Raw genomic sequence first — 19,338 nt, 5'->3', positions numbered from 1 at the left:
TCCTCGGGCCCACGCTGTGGAGACACAGCAACACTCCTGCTCCGACCAGGGCTTAAGGGAACCCCCAGACGCCCTCAGTCCTTCCCGGACCAATGTTCTCACTCTGCGGGGCGGACGGGGGTCCCAGAGCCCCCTCCTCGAGCCCTCGGCCGCGTAAGTGACAGTCTGGGGAATGAGCACACCTGGTGCCCTCCCTTGTCCTCCTGGTGAATCTGAGTCCTGTGCAGTGTCTGTCCCAACCCACCTGCCAGCTCGGGGACAGGGAGGTTTGTCCTCTGCTCATCCTTCTGCCCTGCCCTGCTCCAGCCCTGCCCTGCTCATGCCCTACCCCAGCCTTGCCCCTGCCCCTGCCCCAGCCCTGCCCCTGTCCTGCCCCAGCCATGCCCCTGCTCTATCCCGCACAATGGCCTCATGGGAAGAGAGGAGCAGTCTGGCCCTCTAGATGCCACACTATTTGCCCCAAGCCCGGTTTAGCACTTAGAGGTGGCAGGGCCGAAAGGCTTCATCCTTGATGTTTTCAGCTCATCAGTCTATCAGGATGAGTTAGAAATAGAAATGAGCGCTTTAGACGGCGCGTAACCAGTACTGCAGCTGGGAGGGGTGTCCATGGCGAGGCCCCTCCCCTCCGTGGGCAGCGAGGCCTGTGCGAGGCTTTGGCTGAAGGACCAGTGCGTTCCCTGGCTTTTCACAGTGTCCCCATTGGATGGTCTCATGTTTCTCGGTACATTTGGAACCACCATTTCAAGCACGACCAACTGTGAACCCTCCTTTCTGACCTCGTTTTCCTGTTGTTCAGGGATGGCTGTGTGTTCTTGGCATCTGTGACTTGCAGAAGACCGTGCCCACTTTTCAAAGGATGTGTATGGGCACTTGGGCAGCCTGGTCTAATGCTGTAATTGATTTAGCCAAGCCTCCAAAAGCAAAAAATAGCTTAAAAGAAGCTGTCCTGGGGGGAAGCTGTGCTCCACTCCCTTCAACCAGACCGCGTATAATCCCGCTCCTTTATACGGGGTTCCAAACATACTCTGGGCCGACAGTCCAAACACAGGGACTTATCACAGCGTTCAAAATGGACGTTAGATGGAGAGGGCTCTCCCTAGGCTCCGTTCTCCCTCACCTCCCGGGGTCAGCTCCGCTTAAATCGCCCCTGAGAGCTGGGGGCAGAAGACGCCTGAGGAGGGGGTCCCCCACTCATCGTGTCGCTTTGGGGATTTCATTAAAACAATCACTCCAGCAGCATCCTGGATTTACAGGGTCCGAAAAGAGGGCCCCAGCTCTCGCCATGGCCCACAGCCTAGCTGGTTAGATGCAGGGGCTTCTAGTTAGAAGTTAGAGTGTTTTAACTAATATACAACTAAGATAAGTTTCTGCACGGAGACAGTAAGGTGGGTTGGATTACATTTTCAATTTCTTTTCGCTTAAAGATGCCAAGATTTCCTTGTGGATATTTCTCTGGAGGATGCCAGGTTCTTAACCTCTAATTCTAACCTGAGTACAGAAGCAGAGAATACTCTCAACTTTATTTTTTTCTTTTGGAAAACCCATCCTCTGGATGTAATCAGGGGAGTCGCTAATCACGAAGCCTCGCTTGATCATTTCCATGAAAAGACAACCTGGTAAAGATGGGGTCAGACATCAGCAGCCTCTGGAAAGTGGAGGGCTGAGTGCTGAAATGCAGACTGCTGGTCCTCTGCGCAGTGTGTGTGAGAGAGAGATGGAGAGACAGACAGAGAGGAGGAGGGGAAGTGGGAGGAGGAGGGGGAGGAGGGGGAGCAGAGAGGGAAGGGAGGGGAGGGGAGGGGAGGGGAGGGGTGCAGAGAGAGAGGTTGCTGGAGCAGAGACCAGACAGGGAACATTGGAGCTACATCCTGAAGCAGCTGGCGGGGGGCGGGGGGGGCGGGGGTGGGGGCGGGGGGGGGGGGGCGGAAGGAGGGAAGGGAAAGGGAAGAGGGAAGAAGAGGGAGAGACGACGATGGGGGTGAGTGAGGAGCAGGAGGGACAGGGAGGTGAGGCTGGAGTCAGGAGGTAACGGTCAGCTGGCCCTCTGGTGGAGAAGACTGGTGACGGGAGCCCCTCCTGACGCCGTGTTTGCCAGTAAGCTGTCTAGCGATCACCTATGTTCCCGCCGGGGCAGTGAGCCCTTCTCCAGGTCAGGTGCCCGGGGGCGGGGCCGCGTTGGGAGATGGGGGGGCAGGATGGCGTGGGATGGAGAGGACGAAGTAGCTGCTGGCGTCACCTCCACAGGGTCACCCTGGGGAGCAAATCCATGACCGAGCCCTCGCCTTCAGACGTGCCAAGTCCAGAGTCACAAGTGACACCGGCTGGGCTCCTGGGTCTCCCCGGGCCAGCTCCTACCCCCGAGGGAAGGGCAGGAGGGCAGGGTCCACCTGGACGGTGTGCGGTGAGCAGGCCCACAGGAGCGGCCCGCGAGGGTGAAACTGCCAACTCATCCCTACATCTGAGCCCAGAGACCAGTGTCCTCCTCACCGGTCCCCCCTCCGGAGTCCGGAGTCCTCCTCACCGGTCCCCCCTCCGGAGTCCGGAGTCCTCCTCACCGGTCCCCCCTCTCCTTGATTCCAAGAAACACTTTCCAGCTGCAAAACCTCAGAATCTGGAAAAACAAGCGTCCGAGGGGGAAAGGATGAAGTGTCCTTAACTAAAGAAGCATAAACTAAAACGAGGCGTAAATTTCGGTGACGGTGATGAATGGGGGAATCCGGCCCGGAGGGTTACGCTGTCTCTACAGCAGACTCCACCCGACAACTAAAACCACGGCAGTTGGTTTGGAAGCAAGGTGTCTCAGGGAGAGGCTCGTCTTCTCAAACTGACAGGAGGTAGATGCGCCGCTGAGCCCGCCCCCCCCCCCCCAGGTTCAGAGAGCATCTCTCCTGAGGCCTTGGGGGAGACTCAGTGTCCCCAGCAGACATCCCACAGCTTTGTCTCCGTGTCCCAAACTCAGGAAGGGCCCACGGGGCGTGTGTGGCTCGGCTGCACCGAAATGGGGCTCCCGCGGCGTGGTCTGGGCCCCGGGCTCCCCCGACACCCCACACCCCGCAGCCAAGAGGCTTCCAAAGCACCGCCTCCCGGGTGTTGCCATTTCCAGTTCTGGTGGCTAAGTACCGACAGCTTTCTCTCTGCACTGTCACCAGCTCGTGACGTTCTCGGAGGAGACACGCTGGACTTTGACAGACCTGCTTCTGTGGCTGAAGCCCCTCAAACACTCCGGGTCTGTGCCAACCACCGCAGGTCGTTCAGACCACGGAGCACCTGGCTTAATGGGTGATAATTACCCCCTTTCTAGGATCGCCAAGAGAAAACAATGATTAAGACTATTTACAGCCGCAGCACACAAACCCATCCTCCCCCCTCCCCCCCAGGCCCCGCAGTGTCCATGGTAACCAGGCGGGAAGCCCTACCTGTCCTTGGGAAGTACCCGAGGGGGGGGTGCTGGGAGGCTGGGGGAGGGGAGGGAGGGCGGCTCAGAAACCCCAGCAAGAATGACTCAGCTAGAAAAGGGCCACTAGGGCTCCCTCGTCTGACCCCAGAGGGAGGCAGTGGACGTTAACGGGGCCACGGCCCTTGACCATACAGCCCCCACCCCGCCCCTGCACCCGGAGAGGGAGACGTTTTGAACAAAAGAGAAAATGAGGGGCCTGAGCTGTGTTGTTCATGCGGGAGGGGATACAGGCCCCCCTCACCCGCTTGCTGCCCCGGCTTCAACCACCCCTCCCTGCATGGGGACACAGCCCTGCGCCCCAGGAGCCGAGGACCCCTCCCCGAGGAGGAGGCCGCCGGCAGGGGCCCAGGGGCCCGGGGAGCACACGCCTGGAGCCTGGGGGAAGCTGCCCACGATGCGCTCTGGGGGCCCAGCCCCGCCGCGCCCCCCCCCCCCCCCCACCCCCCCCCCCCCCCCCCCCCCCCCGCAAGCCGAGCCTCTAAGACACCAAGGCTTCGGCCTTCGGGCCGCGTGTCACTAGGTGCTGGAGGGAGGCCATCGCCTGGTTTCTGGTGGCAGCTGGAGTTCGGCCAGACAGACTCCTACCGCCTGATGGACAGGGGGGGGCGGGAGGGGATCGTTCTGAGGCCTCACTCACCCGGGATTCACACAGCAGGGGCTAAGCACCCCCCTTCCCCCGCCCCCAGGAGGGGCCGCGGGCCGACTTGCTAATGTGCGCCCCCGCCAGGCCTCCACGGGAAGGAGCTGCAGGGGCACGGCGTGTCCAGGCAGGCGCGGCCGCTCGGGGCCCCTGACCCTAGACCCTCCTCTGCTCCCAGGGGCCCGAACTCAGCGGCCTGGTGTCCGAGATGGGTGTCAGAAGGTCAGGTCAGGGGGGGTGGGGCGGCCCCCACCCTGGTGAGAATTTAGCGCCCTTTACGCCGCAAACGGGGATGAATGAAGTCTGAGGAGCACCAAGAGGGAAGGCCCCCCCACCGTGTGGGGGTTGCGGGGGGGGCCCCGGGCACCTAGAACTGCAGGCCTGTGCGCGCTCACACCCCCGAGGCCACCCCAGGCTTCCCTGCAGCCTTCTCCTCGGAGCCTTGGGGGTCCTCTCCTGAAGAGAGGTCACTGAGCGGTGGTCCTGGGCCACAGCTGCAGGTGTCAGGCGGCCAGCGGGAGGCGGTGGCGGTGGCCGGCCGCACGCCGACCCAGGACACGGGCCTCCCGTGGCCGGGTCAGCGCCCGCCCCGGATCCCCGCTCTGGGAGTTCCAGTGACGGTCCCTCGGACGTGGCGCTGAGTCTGTGGGGCCCGAGGGCCCCGTCGCTTATGGCCGCGGGGTGGTGCCGGTGGGGGCACGGGGGTGGGGGCCAGACCCAGGCCAGCCCAGCCCAGCCCACCTGGGGGGCCGTGGGGACGAGGAGCTCTGACTGTGCTAGAAAAGGAAACTGAGCCGAGAGGCACCTTCCTGGCCGTGTGCGGGGAGGGGGCGCCCAGCAGCCGTCCTGCCCGGAGGACCCCTCCTGCGCTCTCACGGCGTTTGCAGGTGGGGAGGGCGACGGGCGGGCCAGGTACTCACCATGATGCCGGTGAGGAGGCAGACGCCCTTCCCACAGTACGTGTGTGGGACCATGTCCCCGTAACCGATGGAGAGGAAGGTGATGGAGATGAGCCACATGGCACCCAGGAAGTTACTGGTCACGTCCTGCTGGTCGTGGTACCTGCCGGGGGCGGGGGCAGGGGGAGACAGCACTTAGTGGAAGGAAGTGCCAGCCCCGGACGCAGAGGCCGCGGGCGAACCCGGACGGGGACGGACTGGGTGTTGGCTGAGCTGGACCCAGCGGTGCTGGTGACGGAAGGTGCCACGCCTCTGCCGGCCCGGGCCCCGCCCCCGCCCCCCGCCCCTGCCCTGACCCTGTCCCCCCCCCCCCCCCCCCCCGGCTTGGTCCCAGAGGCCGCGCTGGCCGTGAGTGCACCGTAGACGCCCTTCGAGTGTCGGTAAAATAGCTTCGGATGAAATCATGCGACAGTGAAATTCAGACGTTCCCTTCCAAGTCGACAGCCTGAGCGGACGTGGACGTGACCGATCCGAAATGATGGCTCCCGAGCAGGGGAGAATGTCAAACCCACCAAACACATTTAGCAACCTCCCGTAAGGCTGACGGGTCCTGAAGAACCGGCCCGTCACCGCTGTCGGGAGGGGTGCCCTGGGGGCTGTTTCCAGGGGACACTGGGGTCCCTGCAGAGGGACGGTCTCTCTTCTGGGCTGGACGGGGCTCTTGGCTCCCCTGCCCGGGGAGGAACCGGCTGGAAGGACGCGGCCACCACCCCCCTGCCCGGTGCCGAGGGCGCCCCACCCTCTCCCTCCCTGCTCTCACCCCCAGACACCGGAGCCCCTGTGTGCTGGCTCCGTGACAAGTACGGACAGGTACGGAAACACAAAGATGAGCGAGCGGGACACGGCCTGCCCTCGGGGCTCTCGGCTCAGGGGACGGGCCGGTGAGGACTTTCGCAGAACTGGGTAGACAGGGCGCTTGAGTGACAGGAGGGAAAGGGCAGTGACCTTGACCCCAACACCGGCAGGTTAGTCAGAGGACGGAGCCCCCAGGCAGGCCAGGAGAAGGGGGGTTCAGGTGGAGGGAGCGCCCTTATGAAAGCCGGGGCTCGGCTGGGACGCAGCAGGTGCACCCGGGGAGGCGGGGCAGGTGAAGATATTCCCCCGCCCCAGGTGCCACCCCGCCCCCAGTCGGGCTCCCCCTCGCGTCCCCTCGAGTCCCCTCTGTCCCTTCCACTCCTGCATGCTGCTCTCGGGGGAGCCGTGGAGGCAGACCCTGGCTCTCAGGGCCTGTCCTGGGGTCACCAGTCCGTCCTGAAGAAGTCTCGGGTCAGGTCTGAGGACGGCAAGGTTGGGGCGCAGGGTGGAGAGGAGGTGAGCTGGCGGCCTTGGGCTTGGCTCACCTGGCTTCAAGCCCCACCTCCACATCAAGAGGCTCTGTGCTGTGGGCAAGCGACTTAACCTCTGTGACCCCGTTTGCCTATCTGCTGACAGGAGGGCCAGTGACCAGGAGCACCAGCAGCCCAGGGCTCAGCCCAGGACGCGGGCACTCAGTGTGGGCAATGGTCACTGTCGGGGGTGGGGAGGGGGGACAGGTGTCGTCACCCTGAGAAACTATCCACAGCACGACAGAGGCAGGGACTAGGACAGCAGGGGAGCGAGGAGACCTTTGTGAGAGTCTTGAACTTTGGGCTGCAGACGTAATTGACAGGAAGGCATCTGCTGCGAGTTCTTGGACACAGAAGGGACACAAGACACTGGTGTCCAAGGAGGACGGTTCCAGCAGCTGCCCGCAAGCCTGAGGAAAGACAGCAAGCCCCGGACATGAGACCTGCTGGAAAGTGTGCAGGTGCCCGGGGAGGAGCAGTGGAGAGCCTCCACCGCCAACCGCGGGTCTGGACTGGATTTGTAGCCTGTCTCCCGAGTGCGTTACTGGCCCCTGGGTCTTCACAGCCTGCCTCTCTGCAAATCCGATGCTTCAACTAGTGTTGCCGGCTGCTCGGCGGCCTCGGGACCCCGGCCTTTCTACTCGCACACGAGTGGTTAGGAGAGAAAGAAATTAGAGTCCAGGCTGGGACTCAGTATTAGCAACAGCTAGCTGTCTTTTTGTCACCTTGATGTCTGACTTACTGTTTTATTTCTCTCCACACTCTCTTTATGTTCTTGTGGGTTTCTTCTTCGTTCACAAATACAGTTGCATGGGAGCTGGCCGTGTGTGCTGCAGAGGGAAGCAGGTCTTGAGGACGCCATTCACACACCGCCCGCCAGACTGGAGTGCTGTTCCCTCCGGGGGGGGGGGGGGGCACAAGGACGTCCCACTGCCCCACGCGGCTCAGCAGGCGGGAGGCCGTGGGTGGGGCCTGAGGGCGGTGGGTGTGGGGACCAAGCTGTCTCCAAACCCACTCACCATCTTACAGTGGTTTATGCCTGTCACCAGCCTGCATAGTCATGTCTTGCCAGTGTTTGCAACAGAGAATTTTTCAGAGCCGTGTTTTGCTCTAAAGGCTAGCGAGGAAAAGGTGTCTTTTTTTTAAGGACAGTTATTATAGTTACTCGTTTATCGTCAGGGTGTGCTATGGTTCTCCCTTTCTACTACTGTGAAACGGGTGACAGACACAGGGGCCATGTAACAGCTGGTTGCAACTTAAACGCACACACTGTTGCCCTCCGTAGACGCTCCACGCAGGCAGACGACCGGGGTCCCCAGAAATCGAAGGACAGTTGTGAACATGAAAGACACAGACCGAATCAGTTCACAGAGAAGCAGGACTCTCGACCACATACAGACCGTGGCGGAGAAGAGCTCGTGGGGAAAACCCTATAACCAAGGTGAGGGAGACAGACTCTGGCCCCAGGAGACACGGGTCAGTGCCACCCAAGGGGGTCTTTCTGGAAGGGCTGGGGGTCAATGGAGGGGTCTCCCAAAAGGCAGGAAAAGACAGAGATGAAAATACGAGCAAATCACGGAGTCTGTCTACCAATTCGGATAAGAATAGTTTCAGAAAAAGAACTGGGAAAAAAAAGAGAAGAAGGAGAGAAGTCACCGTTAAGGAAATTAAAATAATGTTTTTCCAGAATCAAAGAACATAAGTTTCTAAATCAAGGGCCCCCTGTCCCCAGCACAGTACATGAAAAGACTCACATTCAGGTGCATTATTGTGAAATTTGATAAAACCAGGGGAAAGGAGAGAGGCTATGGAGCTTCCAGAGTTAAGAGAGAGAGGGAGGCAGAGAGAAGAAGAGAGAGGGAGGGAGGGAGGGAGAGAGAGGGAAGGAGGGAGGGAGAGAGGGAGGGAGGGAGGGAGAGGTCAAATGTGATGAATCAGAAATCAGAGTAACTTTGGACTCTGACAGCAACCCTGGGAGCCAGCAGTCCATGAAATAAAGGCTTCAAAATCCCAAAGGGAAATTATTTCCGAACCAGCCAAGGTGTCAGTTAAGTCAGAAGATGGAGGGAGGACACTTTCAGATGTGCAAGAGCCTCAAACATCTGTCTCCTCTGCACCTGTCACTGGAGGCCACAGGAAGCTGCGTGTCACCCGAAGAAAGGAGGAACCCCCGGACCGAGGAAGCGAGACCCTCCAGGAGGGAGGCCCAGGGGGCCGGTGGCGGGTGGTCCTTGGATGCGGCCGAGCGCCAGGCCTGAAGGGCCACCCGCCCCGGCTAGAGCAGGCCAGAGGCTCTGGGAGACATCTCTCCAAGACGCTGCCCAAGAAGTTAAAATCGATGGAAAACCGAACGTGCCCGAACGTCCTGGGAAGTTGGACGGCTGCCAGAATGTGGAGCTGACTTCGTGATAAACACACACAAGGAGCGGGCAAACGGACTAACGTGGTCGTTACCCGGGAGAAACAAAAAGACCTGCAGGAAAGGAGCCGCCACCCTTCGCTACAGGCCCAGCTGTGAAGAGTCCGGGGAGTGCTGGCCGGACGAGCAGAGAAGGCTGCGCAGGACGGGGTGTGGGCGGGCGAGGGGCTGTGTCCTCATCCTCCACCTGGGGGGCCGGTGGGCGCACAACTGAAGTTTGGGAAAGCAGCAGCACACACATGGTACCCGCAGACGTGGAGGCCCGCCCTGGCACGAAGGAGCACAGGAGGGCAGAAGGCTCCCTCTGGAGAGATGCTCCCTCGGGAGGAGTGCTCCCTCTGAGGGGTGCTCCCTCTGGAGAGATGCTCCCTCGGGGGGAGTGCTCCCCCTGGAAGATGCTCCCTCGGGGTAATGCTCCCTCGAGGTAATGCTCCCTCCGGAGGAGTGCTCCCTCTGGAGAGATGCTCCCTCTGGAGAGATGCTCCCTCAGGAAGAATGCTCCCTCTGAGGGGTGCTCCCTCTGGAGAGATACTCCCTCGGGGGGAGTGCTCCCCCTGGAAGATGCTCCCTCGGGGTAATGCTCCCTCCGGAGGAGTGCTCCCTCGAGGAGTGCTCCCTGGGGGGAGTGCTCCCTCTGGAGAGATGCTCCTTCGGGGGAGTGCTCCCTCTGAGAGGTGCTCCCTTGGGGGGATGCTCCCTCTGAGAGGTGCTCCCTCTGGAGAGATGCTCCCTCAGGAGGAATGCTCCCTCTGAGGGATGCTCCCTCTGGAGAGATACTCCCTCGGGGGGGGAGTGCTCCCCCTGGAAGATGCTCCCTCGGGGAGTGCTCCCTCTGGAGAGATGCTCCCTCGGGGGAGTGCTCCCTCGGGAGAGTGCTCCCTCTGGAGAGATGCTCCCTTGGGAGGAATGCTCCCTCTGGAGGAGCGCTCCCTGGGGGGGAGTGCTCCCTCTGGAGAGATGCTCCCTCCGGAAGAGTGCTCTCTCTGGAGAAGGGTAAATGGGAAGATCGGGGGCAGGGCAGCAAATAGCACAGAACAACGGACTCTAAGCGTATCCTTGCATAACTTCCATAATATTGAACACAGAACCAAACCTAAGAGAAAGACCTCAAAAATACGCTAATGTAAAATTCAGTTGGGAAGCCTAGAAACAAAATAAGCGTCCCTGAGCTCACTGTGCAACCTGCCTGCTGGATGGCCTCATGTGCTCTTTGTGTTTGGGCACCGCAGCCGCCGGGGCACAGGCTTCCTGCGTCTTTCCGCACAGGTACAGACACCTGGACAGCGTGTGGTCTAGCTGTGCCTGCTTCCGGGCGCCACAGGGATGAAATCGCACCCCAGGAGTGTGGTCACAGCCTCAGACACGGTCCCCTGCCTCCTTCACGTACTTTTGTAATCCCCTCCTCTGAGAGCGGGCTGGCCCCGGCGACTTGTCTCTGACAGACAGAACACGGCGGAAGCGATGGGCCATCAGCTCTGAAATCCAGCTATAAAAACACCACGGCCTCTGTGCCGAGCGACCCGAACCTTGTTCTCTTTGGGATCGCTCCCGTCCGGGGGAAGCCACTGGCCGTGCCGTGAGGTGACCCTACGGAGAGGCCCGCCTGGTGAGGGGCCACAGCATGCCCACAACGGGGTGAGCGAGCTTGGAAGCAGAGACCCTCTAACCTGAGCCTTGAGAGGAGACCGCAGCCTGGGGGGCAGCTTGACTGCAATCTCACGAGAAACCCGAGCTGAGGTGCCTGCTCAGGCTGCCCCCGAATCCCTGACCCTCAGCAACTGTGACGTCGGCAACATCTGCCGTCTCAAGCTGCTGAATTCTGGGGCAACTTGTTATGCAGCGACAGGTAACTGATACGGTGAACTTCTATGGACTGCCTTTTCCCCTCCCACCGGGCCCCTCCCAACGGGACCCCCCACCCCCAGCCTCTCCCACCCTGGAGTCCTCCCACTGGGACTCCTTTCCCTGGGGCCCCTCCCACCAGGACCCCCTCTTCCTGGGACTCTGCCCCCCCATCCCTCCCCCTCCCTCTGGGCCCCCCCCACTGGACCCCTCTCCCTGTGGCCCCACCCCCACCCCAGGGCTCCTGTGGCCCACAGTCCATCCGTGGCTCTTCACTGCTCTGCTGTGATCAGCGTGTCTGCAGGCCCCACAACAGCCCAGCCTCACCCCTGACTTTGGTACCCGCTTACCCAGAAAGCACTTGCCTCAGATGATTTCGGGTCTTTGCTCAAACGTCAGGGTCTCCGTAGGGGCTCCCTGGTCACCCTGTTTACACGGGCCATACCGCCCCCCTTTGCCCCACGAACACACCGCCACCTGATAGGATATATGCTCTGTCGGCCCCGTTAGAGCAGAAGTCTCCAGGGCAGGACGTTTTGTACAGTCTGCTGCGCTGTCTCCAGTAGTCGGTTCACATGGGTTGAATGAATGAGTGAATGACTCATTTTGTCTCTATCGCAAGCCGGCAGCACAGGGGCTCTTACCCCAAGTAAGCAAAAAGGCTGATTCTACACGGAGCTGCCGTGAGCAGCAGGACGGTGGCCGGGAGGGAGCGGGGGGTTGGCGAGCCTGGCCAGCTCCCACTGAGGGGAGCCGCTCACGAGCGCTGGGGCCTCTTCCTGCCCCTGCCCCTGCCTCTGCCGCGTCCCTAGAATCAAGGAATGACCGGGTGCCCTCGGAATGCCAGCTTCGGGGAAATCGCTGCCACTCCCCAAGGGTGTCCCGTCAGCCTAAGTTCAGGGGCGTCTGAGCCGCTTGCGGCCGGTGAGAGCCGCCGGCCTCGGAAGTCGGGGACCCCGAGCGGCCGATGGGCCAGGCTGGTGGTCGCAGCCGCAGGCCAGTTCACGTCAGGGCAAACAAAACCAATGAAGTTCTTTCCCGCCTTAAAAAGCCTTTCCCCAGTAAGCATCTGGAAATGTGAGACGCACAGCTGTGGGGAGCCAGGCTGCCCACGGGGACCCCAGGCCCAGGCGGCGTGTGCACAGGGCCCCTCGCGTTACTTTCGTGGCCGGCGTCCTGAGTTGTAAGAGCTGACTCTGAGTCGAGGAGAGTGAGGGGGCTCCCTCCTGCCGGGCGACGCAAGGCCACGGCCGAGGGTCTCTCCGAGGCAGCTCTCATGCTTTATTTCTAAGAGCTCGCAGAGTGGGGGGCAGGGCCTCCGGTCGTTTCTGAAAGGGGAGAAAGCCATCACCGCCACCACGCCCACCGAACCAGCCACGACCCGCCACCGAGCAGATGTGGCCGTTCCCTTCTGCGGACACAGTTCCCGCGGACCCTCTCGCGGAGGCGGTGGCACGCACGTCTCCGCCGGCGGTTTTCTGGGCGGACTTTTGCCAAACGCGGGCCTGGGGTCGCACGTGGACGTGGCCTCGCTGACAGGCGGGAGGGACTCAGGCGAGAAGGCCCAGCTCAGCCCTCCCGGGGCGAGCAGCTCTCCTCCGCCCGGTCTCCTCCTCCCCTGTGGTGCCGAGGCGTCCGGCCAGCCTCTCCGGTTTGCCCACGGAGGCGGCAGCCGGGGGACCCAGACGCCAGTCCACTTGCTTCACGACGGGTGCCGTCACCCTCTCCGAACGGCTCTGCAACGGGAAACCAGCTGGCTCATCTGGCAAACCCTTCTGAGTCAGTTTCTCTGCTCGCAATGTTTTCTTTCGTTGTGTTAAAAAATATTTCCGTGTTTCCTGATTTGGAAATGTTTAATAAAAAGCACGAAACCGGAGAAAAACAGTATGTTTGGAAGAAGCACTGGACCGTGGCAAGTGTGCGTTTGCCGGTGTGGGGAGGCGGTGGCCGCGGGCCAGGCCCTGTGTCCCCCCCACCCTTCCGTCGTTCCTTCCGGAGCCTCTGCGCTCGGCCTTCTCCCTCGTCCCCCGTGTCCCCCTCCTCTGACCCGCACCCCCAATCTCTCCTCTCCTCTTTCCCGGTCACTGACTCAGTCGGTCTCTCGCCCTCCCCCCGCCGGGAGGCCCCCTTCGTTTCCTTCAGCTCAGTTGCACTTACTCTGCAAACCTGGACTGTGTCCCTACGGGGCGGCCAGACACCGAGGGCCTGCAACGAACGGACACAGGTCTGTTCCCCCGGCGATCTTGTGTCCACGGACTCAACGGGCACCTCCCACCCTCTGACACCAGCCCGGCCCCAGCCTGGGGCTTCGCCGAGGGAAAGGGCAGGTCAGCTGACTTTCCCCGGGGCCCCGGGGCCCTCCTCCTCCTCCTCCTGCCATCTCCCACCTGCGGGCAGTAAACGCCACCACCTGGCCACGCGGGGACACCTGGCCTCCGCTGGCTCCCCCACAACCCGCACTCGCTGCCTGTCCCAGCCACGCCCCCAGCGGCACCCACCTGCACCACTGCCTCAGTGTCCCCAGCCGGCCTCCTTGCTCCAACCCGTGCCCCACTCGGTCGCCAGGCAAGTCTTCCCCAAACACAAGATCCTCCCTGCTTCGTACCCGCCGCGGCTCCCACCGGCCGAGGGTGGGGCGGAGGGTGACCTCGGCGTGCACGCTCTGGGCTACAACCACCACCGGTCCGGAACCAGCAGTGGCCGAACACCTGATGCTCGTGAACAGCCCACGTTTTGCGTCGGGGAACGTACAAAGCTTGCCCCTACGACAACCTCGCTTTGCTCTCTTGTGCTCTGATTCGCCTTGTCCTTGGGCAAGGAAGCAGGGGGACCCTATAAACCGGGGACCGCCTAGGTTGGGTTTCTCCTGTGTCGCCGGAGTAAGAGAAACAAATAAGGTTGGGAGCAGTGGCTTTGGTACAGGATTGAGTCCAAACTCCGCCCGGCGAAAGAGGCTGGGCCCACCGACGCTCCGAGCCTCTCGCGGATGCCCTGGCAAGCATCTGCTGGGCCCCTCTCCCACCCCATACCACCCCCTGCCCACTACTGGACCCCTCTCCACCCCATACCCACCCCCTGCCCACCAATGGATCCCTCTCCCACCCCATACCGCCCTCCACCCCCACTGCTGGGCCCCTCTCCCACCCCATACTGGACCCCTCCCGTGCTGGGCTTCACTCACTCTGGCCCCTTGGGCCCAGGAAGTCGCCTCCTCCAGAAAGCCGTCCCGGATCAGGTGCCCTCCACAGAGCTGCCTCCCCCCCACCCCCCACTTCTCCGTGACGGGAGCTGACGGTGTGCTCACCCCTGGGCTTGCCCTCCTGCATGGCCTCCCTGCCCTCCCCCCTCTCACAGCTGCCACCCTTGGCTTTTGTTCGGCACCACGGACCCCGGCGCCAAGCGTGAGCTGTTGTCCTCCCGGTCCGGCCCGTTCCCGCCATCCGTCGTGGAGCCGACCCGGGGGCCACGTTCTCAGCTTTCCACGTACAGACAGAGCGGCCCAGTGGCTGGGGCTCTTGGGGAGGGTCTCCTCAGAGACCGCTCGTCTCGCAGTGTCTCTGGGACTCTCTCTGCCAGGTGGGTAGGCTGCACATCCACTCTGCTTCACAGGGAACAACGGCCTTTACCACGCGCCACGTGGGCCGGCCTTTACGCGCTTCGTGTTCACGGCAACAAGGTTAGGATGGCCACGTGCTGTGGTCTTGAACCGGAAACCCAGGCTCAGCCGTGCTAGGGAACTTGCGCAGGATAAAACACCCGCCAGGCGACAGAGCCCCCGTGTGAGCTTGGGTCTGGCCCCTCTTGACCGTTTCGTGCCTCTGAGGAAGGGGAGGCTCAGAGGGCTTGATTGGAGAGACTGTGGGGATCCGGCCTTTCTCAGGCATCTCATCCCGGATCCACATGAGCCGCCTTCACAGGGGGTGAGCCAACGCCAGGGCCGCCCTGCTCAGCTGGCTAGGCTGCGCACTGTGCAACTCCGCGGGATGCCGTTCCCGGAGACTTCAGTGTGCACGCGGCCCCCTGGAGGGCAGTGCCCCGTAGGCGGTGGTCCTGGCTGGAGCCTCAGAGGGAAGAAGGGAGGCTTTGTCCTCTCACTTATGACTTCCAAAGAGAACTAAAGGCGGGCAGCTCCCCAGGTGAACAGACGCTGTGGCGGTGCCTGGGCAGGGTTGTGTGGGAGGGAGGTGGGGACCACCCCGGGGACCAAAAACGAAGAGGAAGAAGATGGAAGAAAGTCCCGGAAAGAAGCTTTCTCCTTGCGGTTTCCCAGCGCGGTGAGGCTTCCTGCTCAGGGCGTAGAGCCTCCCCCTGCCACGGGAAGAGTGGGCCCCCGGGAGGGGGCGGCGTGGCTGCGGGGCCTTCCCTGACCATTAGCGGTCTCTGCACGTGGAGTGTGGCTGCCTCTGGCCTCTTCCCACAGGCCTGGGCACCCGGGGGGCACGTGTCCCCGGACTGCGGGGGGTGGGCTCTGACTAGGTGAAGAGTGACAAGTCTGGGGGGGCCCACCTGTCCCACAGCCAAACCACCCAGACCGTGGTTCACACGACTACGTGGAAAATTCTGGAACACATCAGAAGTCATGCTAATTCAGAAGCTCAGCGCCATGTGAGGAAGAATGGAGAGAGCCAGCACGCACCCATCTTTCCCTGCCGGGGTGGCGGGTGGCGGGCGGTGGGGGTGGCGGGGCGCTTTCCTACAGGAGGAATCTGTGAGTCTCCGTAGCTGGCGTGCCCCAGCGTCCTGGACAGCAGCAGCCGGAAGGAAAGGCTCCCAGCCGGGGCCTGGGCCGAGGGGCTCACGCCCTCCTGACTCATCTCCCGGTCCCAGGAGCAGGAGGGGACACAGCTGGGGCCAGACCACCCTCCGCATCCTGACTCCTTTTGCCCGCCTCTTGAACTGAGACATTCTCGCTGGGGGAGGGCAAGGGGCACGAGACGGCCCCCGGAGACCCCTTCTCGCTTGCAGGGTCCGCAGGGCATGGTGTCAGGTCACCCTGTCGCTGACCTCTGAGAACGGGCCCAGCCAGCTCCTTCCCCGGCTGCCTCAAGGGGCCGCGTGGGGAGACACAGATCCGCAGGAGGCTTGCCCTAAACTGACCCGGTGGTGACGAGTGTCCCGAGGAGCACGGAGATGGCTGCCCTGAGGGTCTCTGCCCACGGAACAGGCTCCTCCAAGGGTACGTTAGCCCAGGGGCCAGGACTCTCTCAGGAAGGGACACACAGACGTACGGTCAGGACCTGGGCAGGGGACTTTGCCCCTGGGAGTCACAGTCCTGCGGTTACCCCTAACGCAGCGAACCCCTTCCTTCTAGGTAAAGTGACGGAGGCCGGAGAGGGGCACGCTGGGGCCTGTGCCCTCAACCTCCAACCGCCTCTTTCGGCCTGAGCCACCAGCCATGTGGGCACCGCGGTGGTTGCCCCAGGAGAGGACCCAGCTGGGGGCTCAGACTCCAGTTTGCTGTGGGACCCTGGGCCTGGGCTTCCTTATCCGCAAATGGGAGGATTTGGCCAAACGAGCCCAGAACCCCTTCCAGCCCAACGGTGGAGGTTTCTTTGATCGCACTCGGCCCCCCACCCCGCCCCTGCCCAGTCTCTGGGGAGCCTGCGGCTGGGCACGGACCACAGATGCAAGCAGCCCTGCCCCAGCACCGCCCCCTCTGCAAACTAAGGGGCTCCAAGTTCCACGGAGCCTCTGCCGGCCCCCGGCCGAGACCTCAGACCCCTGAATACAGGAGGTCCCGGCAACGGGGCAGGAGAGGGTGGGCCGGTGCCACGGCTGGGCTCGGGCCGCCACGCGGGCCCCTTCCTCCGCCTGTCGCCCAGCGAGCCCCCGGCCCCTTCACCCCGGCCCCCGGCCCCGCTCTGCTTTACAGGAAGTAGCATCACAGAAGATGTTCACGACGCGCTACCAGGAAACAAGCCTGCCCGGAAACTACAGCCCACCTCTGCCCCTGCACTGGCCGAGACCCCAGAGGAGGGAGCGTCCGAAGCAGACAAGAACCTGGGGACAGGCAGAGCCCAGGAACTGCAGACAAGGCCACACAGCTGTCTGAGTGCCAGGAAGCAAACAGATGCGGAGGAAAGTCTGGCCCCCCCAAAGCAGGGAGACACAGGAGGCGCGGAGGGAAGGCCTCCTGAATTTATTTTTGGGTCAGATCTGTCCTGATTAGCTTCGGGGCTGCTGGCGGTAACGAAAGTGATGGTGATGGCCCCTGGGTGAGCACATATCTGCTTTTACCTGGCGAGCGGTTTCATGAAACGCATCCTGAGCAACGGAACCACCGTCCAGAGTCTGCAGGAGACAGAAGGACCCCACTGCCAACGTCGTCACCCGCTCACCCAAACACAGGTTTGTCGGACCGTTAGCTCGGGGGGCCTTGGGCCCTGGGGTCTCGGAGCTCTGATGGGTCAGGGAGGGCCAGGCTGGAAGTGCCCAGGCCGGGAGGCACCCGGGAGCCGGAGGACCCCGGAGGGAGGCCCGTAGGTGCATCGGCCTCTCGGGGCGGGTACCCACACGGCTGTGAACAGGAAGACAGGTTCCCCATGCGCTCGCCTCCTACAAGTGCCGGCACTCAGGTGGACGTTCTCTTAGGGACTCGCCTTCCGCTGGGGGAGAAGCAATCGAGGAAGCTCATACGGCGGCCGAGGCCCCCGCCGCCCTGGGCCCGTTTCTCTCAGTGCTGGAGAAAACACTGGAAGAGATTACCGCGAGGGCGATGGGGAGGATGCGTGCACACAACCAGCACGTGACAAACGGCTCCCTCCCTCCCCCGGGCTTGAGGTGACCCTCGCCTGGGGCTTCCGAGACCCCGGCCCAGAGCCCCACCGGCCCTTGGGCCTAACTTGGCCACAGCGACCGTCTGGCAAGCTCAGGAGGGCACCGTCTAATTTCCGAAATGACGAAAGCCTCGAGACACGCTGCTCCCTAAATAAGACCCGCGCTTTAAATTATACACAAGAACAAAACAAATTACGGGTGCTGGTAACTGAGGGGAGCGCTCGCACACACTAAGCTTGACAAGGTAATTACAAAGCTGGACCCAGTTACCCAGACTCACGTTTCCTTAACTCTGTAAGCCTGACGACGTAGTGTTCACGTCATTACTTCTGACCTACACTTTCGCGAAGACCGTCTGCCCCCGCCCCACGCTGAGGCGTGGCCCCGAGGGCCATGTACCTGAGAGCGGGAAGTGGCTTCCCGCTGGACCTCGGCGCTCTTCATGGCACCGTCAGCGTCAGCCTAGGGGCCAGACAGCACGTCCCCAGACGATCAGAGGACTTCACAGCCCGAACTGAAGAAAGACTACATGTGCTTCGCCCATTTTTCTCTTTCTCCCTTGGCCCCAACACACTCACGTAAGACACCCCTCCCCATTTAACACCCCGAGAGCCCTGCGGCAGGCAGTCGGGACCCCAGGGCGCCAGGCCTCCCCGCCCCGCAAGTCGGGGGACGGGACGGGTCACTGAGCCTGGCTGAGCTCTCGGGCCCTAATGCCCCGGAAGGGGACTGGGGCTCTACCTGTCTGCTCCCTTCCCAGGGCGGCCCGGAAGCAGCAGACCCGGGTCCTGGATTTCATGGTCTCCCGGCTTTTCACCTCCTCCTCTCGGAGCTTCATAACCCCGCGAAGGAGGCAAGACAGCTTGAAGCTCCAACCTGCAGATCAGAACGAGGCCCGGGGAAGGAAGGGGACTGGCTGGGGTCTGACTTCACGAAGGGCAAGTGACTCGTCCAAGGTGGCACAGCCAGTCCCCTATCAGGGCTCGGCTTTGAGTCTGGGCTTTCTGACTTTTTGCCACCGCTTTCGATTCGGGACGCAGCAGACTTACATGTAGGAATGCAAGGTGCTATTACGATCTTTGCTAATGTTACTGAACTTGAACCAAGCTGGTTTCACCGCAGGTGGTCTAGGTGGGACTGCGGGGGCCCTGGACACTAAAGGGTAGAGCAGGGGCTGCGATCCCGAGGGAGCAGTGAAAGGTTTTCAGGGGTAAGAGACGTCCCCGTGGGAGTACAGGCTGACGCCACACACGCTACCCCTACGGCCGCGTGCGAGGCGGCAGGGCTGCGGCCGGGCGAGGTGGCGGGCAGAGAGGATCTGAGAGACATTACAGAGTAAGAATAGCAGTCCGATGCCTGAGCACAGAGTGAGAGTGCGGGCAGCGTGAGTGGTTTTGAGCCCCGGAGGAACTTATGACCCAGCAGCCCTTCTCCCCTTCTTCGTCAGTAAAAGAACCCAGGAATGAGCAAGGACTATCGATAATAAAGACTATATTTTTCCATCCGTGTAACCGGCCACTGGATGCGAATGAAAACGACGTGTGTTCCTTCCAGGACAAGTCTTTTTTTTTTTTTTTTTTTTTAATTTTTTTTTCCAACGTTTTATTTATTTTTGGGACAGAGAGAGACAGAGCATGAACGGGGGAGGGGCAGAGAGAGAGGGAGACACAGAATCGGAAACAGGCTCCAGGCTCTGAGCCATCAGCCCAGAGCCCGACGCGGGGCTCGAACTCACGGACCGCGAGATCGTGACCTGGCTGAAGTCCAGGACAAGTCTTTAAAGGGAGAGCACACATCTTATTTTGTCCCTTCCTCCCTCCTGCAGGCTAGAAGGTAAGTGGGATGGCTGGAGCTCCAGCAGCCTTCTTGAACTACGAGGAAGAAACCATGCCTGAGGGCTGGCAGGGCCACAAGACAGA

The 19,338-nt window shown here is 62.0% G+C and overlaps 1 protein-coding gene and 1 long non-coding RNA gene across 3 annotated transcripts in view; both read right to left on the bottom strand.

Moving 5' to 3' along the window:
• Nucleotides 1-19,338, bottom strand: part of KCNN3 (potassium calcium-activated channel subfamily N member 3) — a 90,427-nt gene that overhangs the window by 14,332 nt on the left and 56,757 nt on the right. The window contains exons 1-2 of one of the 2 annotated variants that reach the window (XM_030302508.1): nt 12,800-12,912; nt 5,018-5,159 (exon numbers count right to left, since the gene is read on the bottom strand). In XM_030302508.1, coding sequence (XP_030158368.1) covers nt 5,018-5,116 — 99 coding nt within the window. In that variant the 5' untranslated portion in view covers nt 5,117-5,159; nt 12,800-12,912. Of the gene's footprint in view, nt 1-5,017; nt 5,160-12,799; nt 12,913-19,338 lie in introns of those variants that run through there. The other variant, XM_030302506.1, reaches the window with a different exon arrangement.
• On the bottom strand, nt 6,264-7,260 carry LOC115505101. The gene is made up of 3 exons (XR_003965918.1): nt 7,124-7,260; nt 6,661-6,791; nt 6,264-6,329 (listed from the first exon to the last, which is right to left on the bottom strand). It is a non-coding gene; the product is annotated as an uncharacterized LOC115505101 (long non-coding RNA).

This window comes from Lynx canadensis, chromosome F1 (genome assembly GCF_007474595.2).
Source record: "Lynx canadensis isolate LIC74 chromosome F1, mLynCan4.pri.v2, whole genome shotgun sequence".
Taxonomy (NCBI): Eukaryota; Metazoa; Chordata; class Mammalia; order Carnivora; family Felidae; genus Lynx; species Lynx canadensis.
The sequence above is the reverse complement of the archived record's forward strand: the minus strand, read 5'-3'. Positions and strand labels throughout refer to the sequence as shown.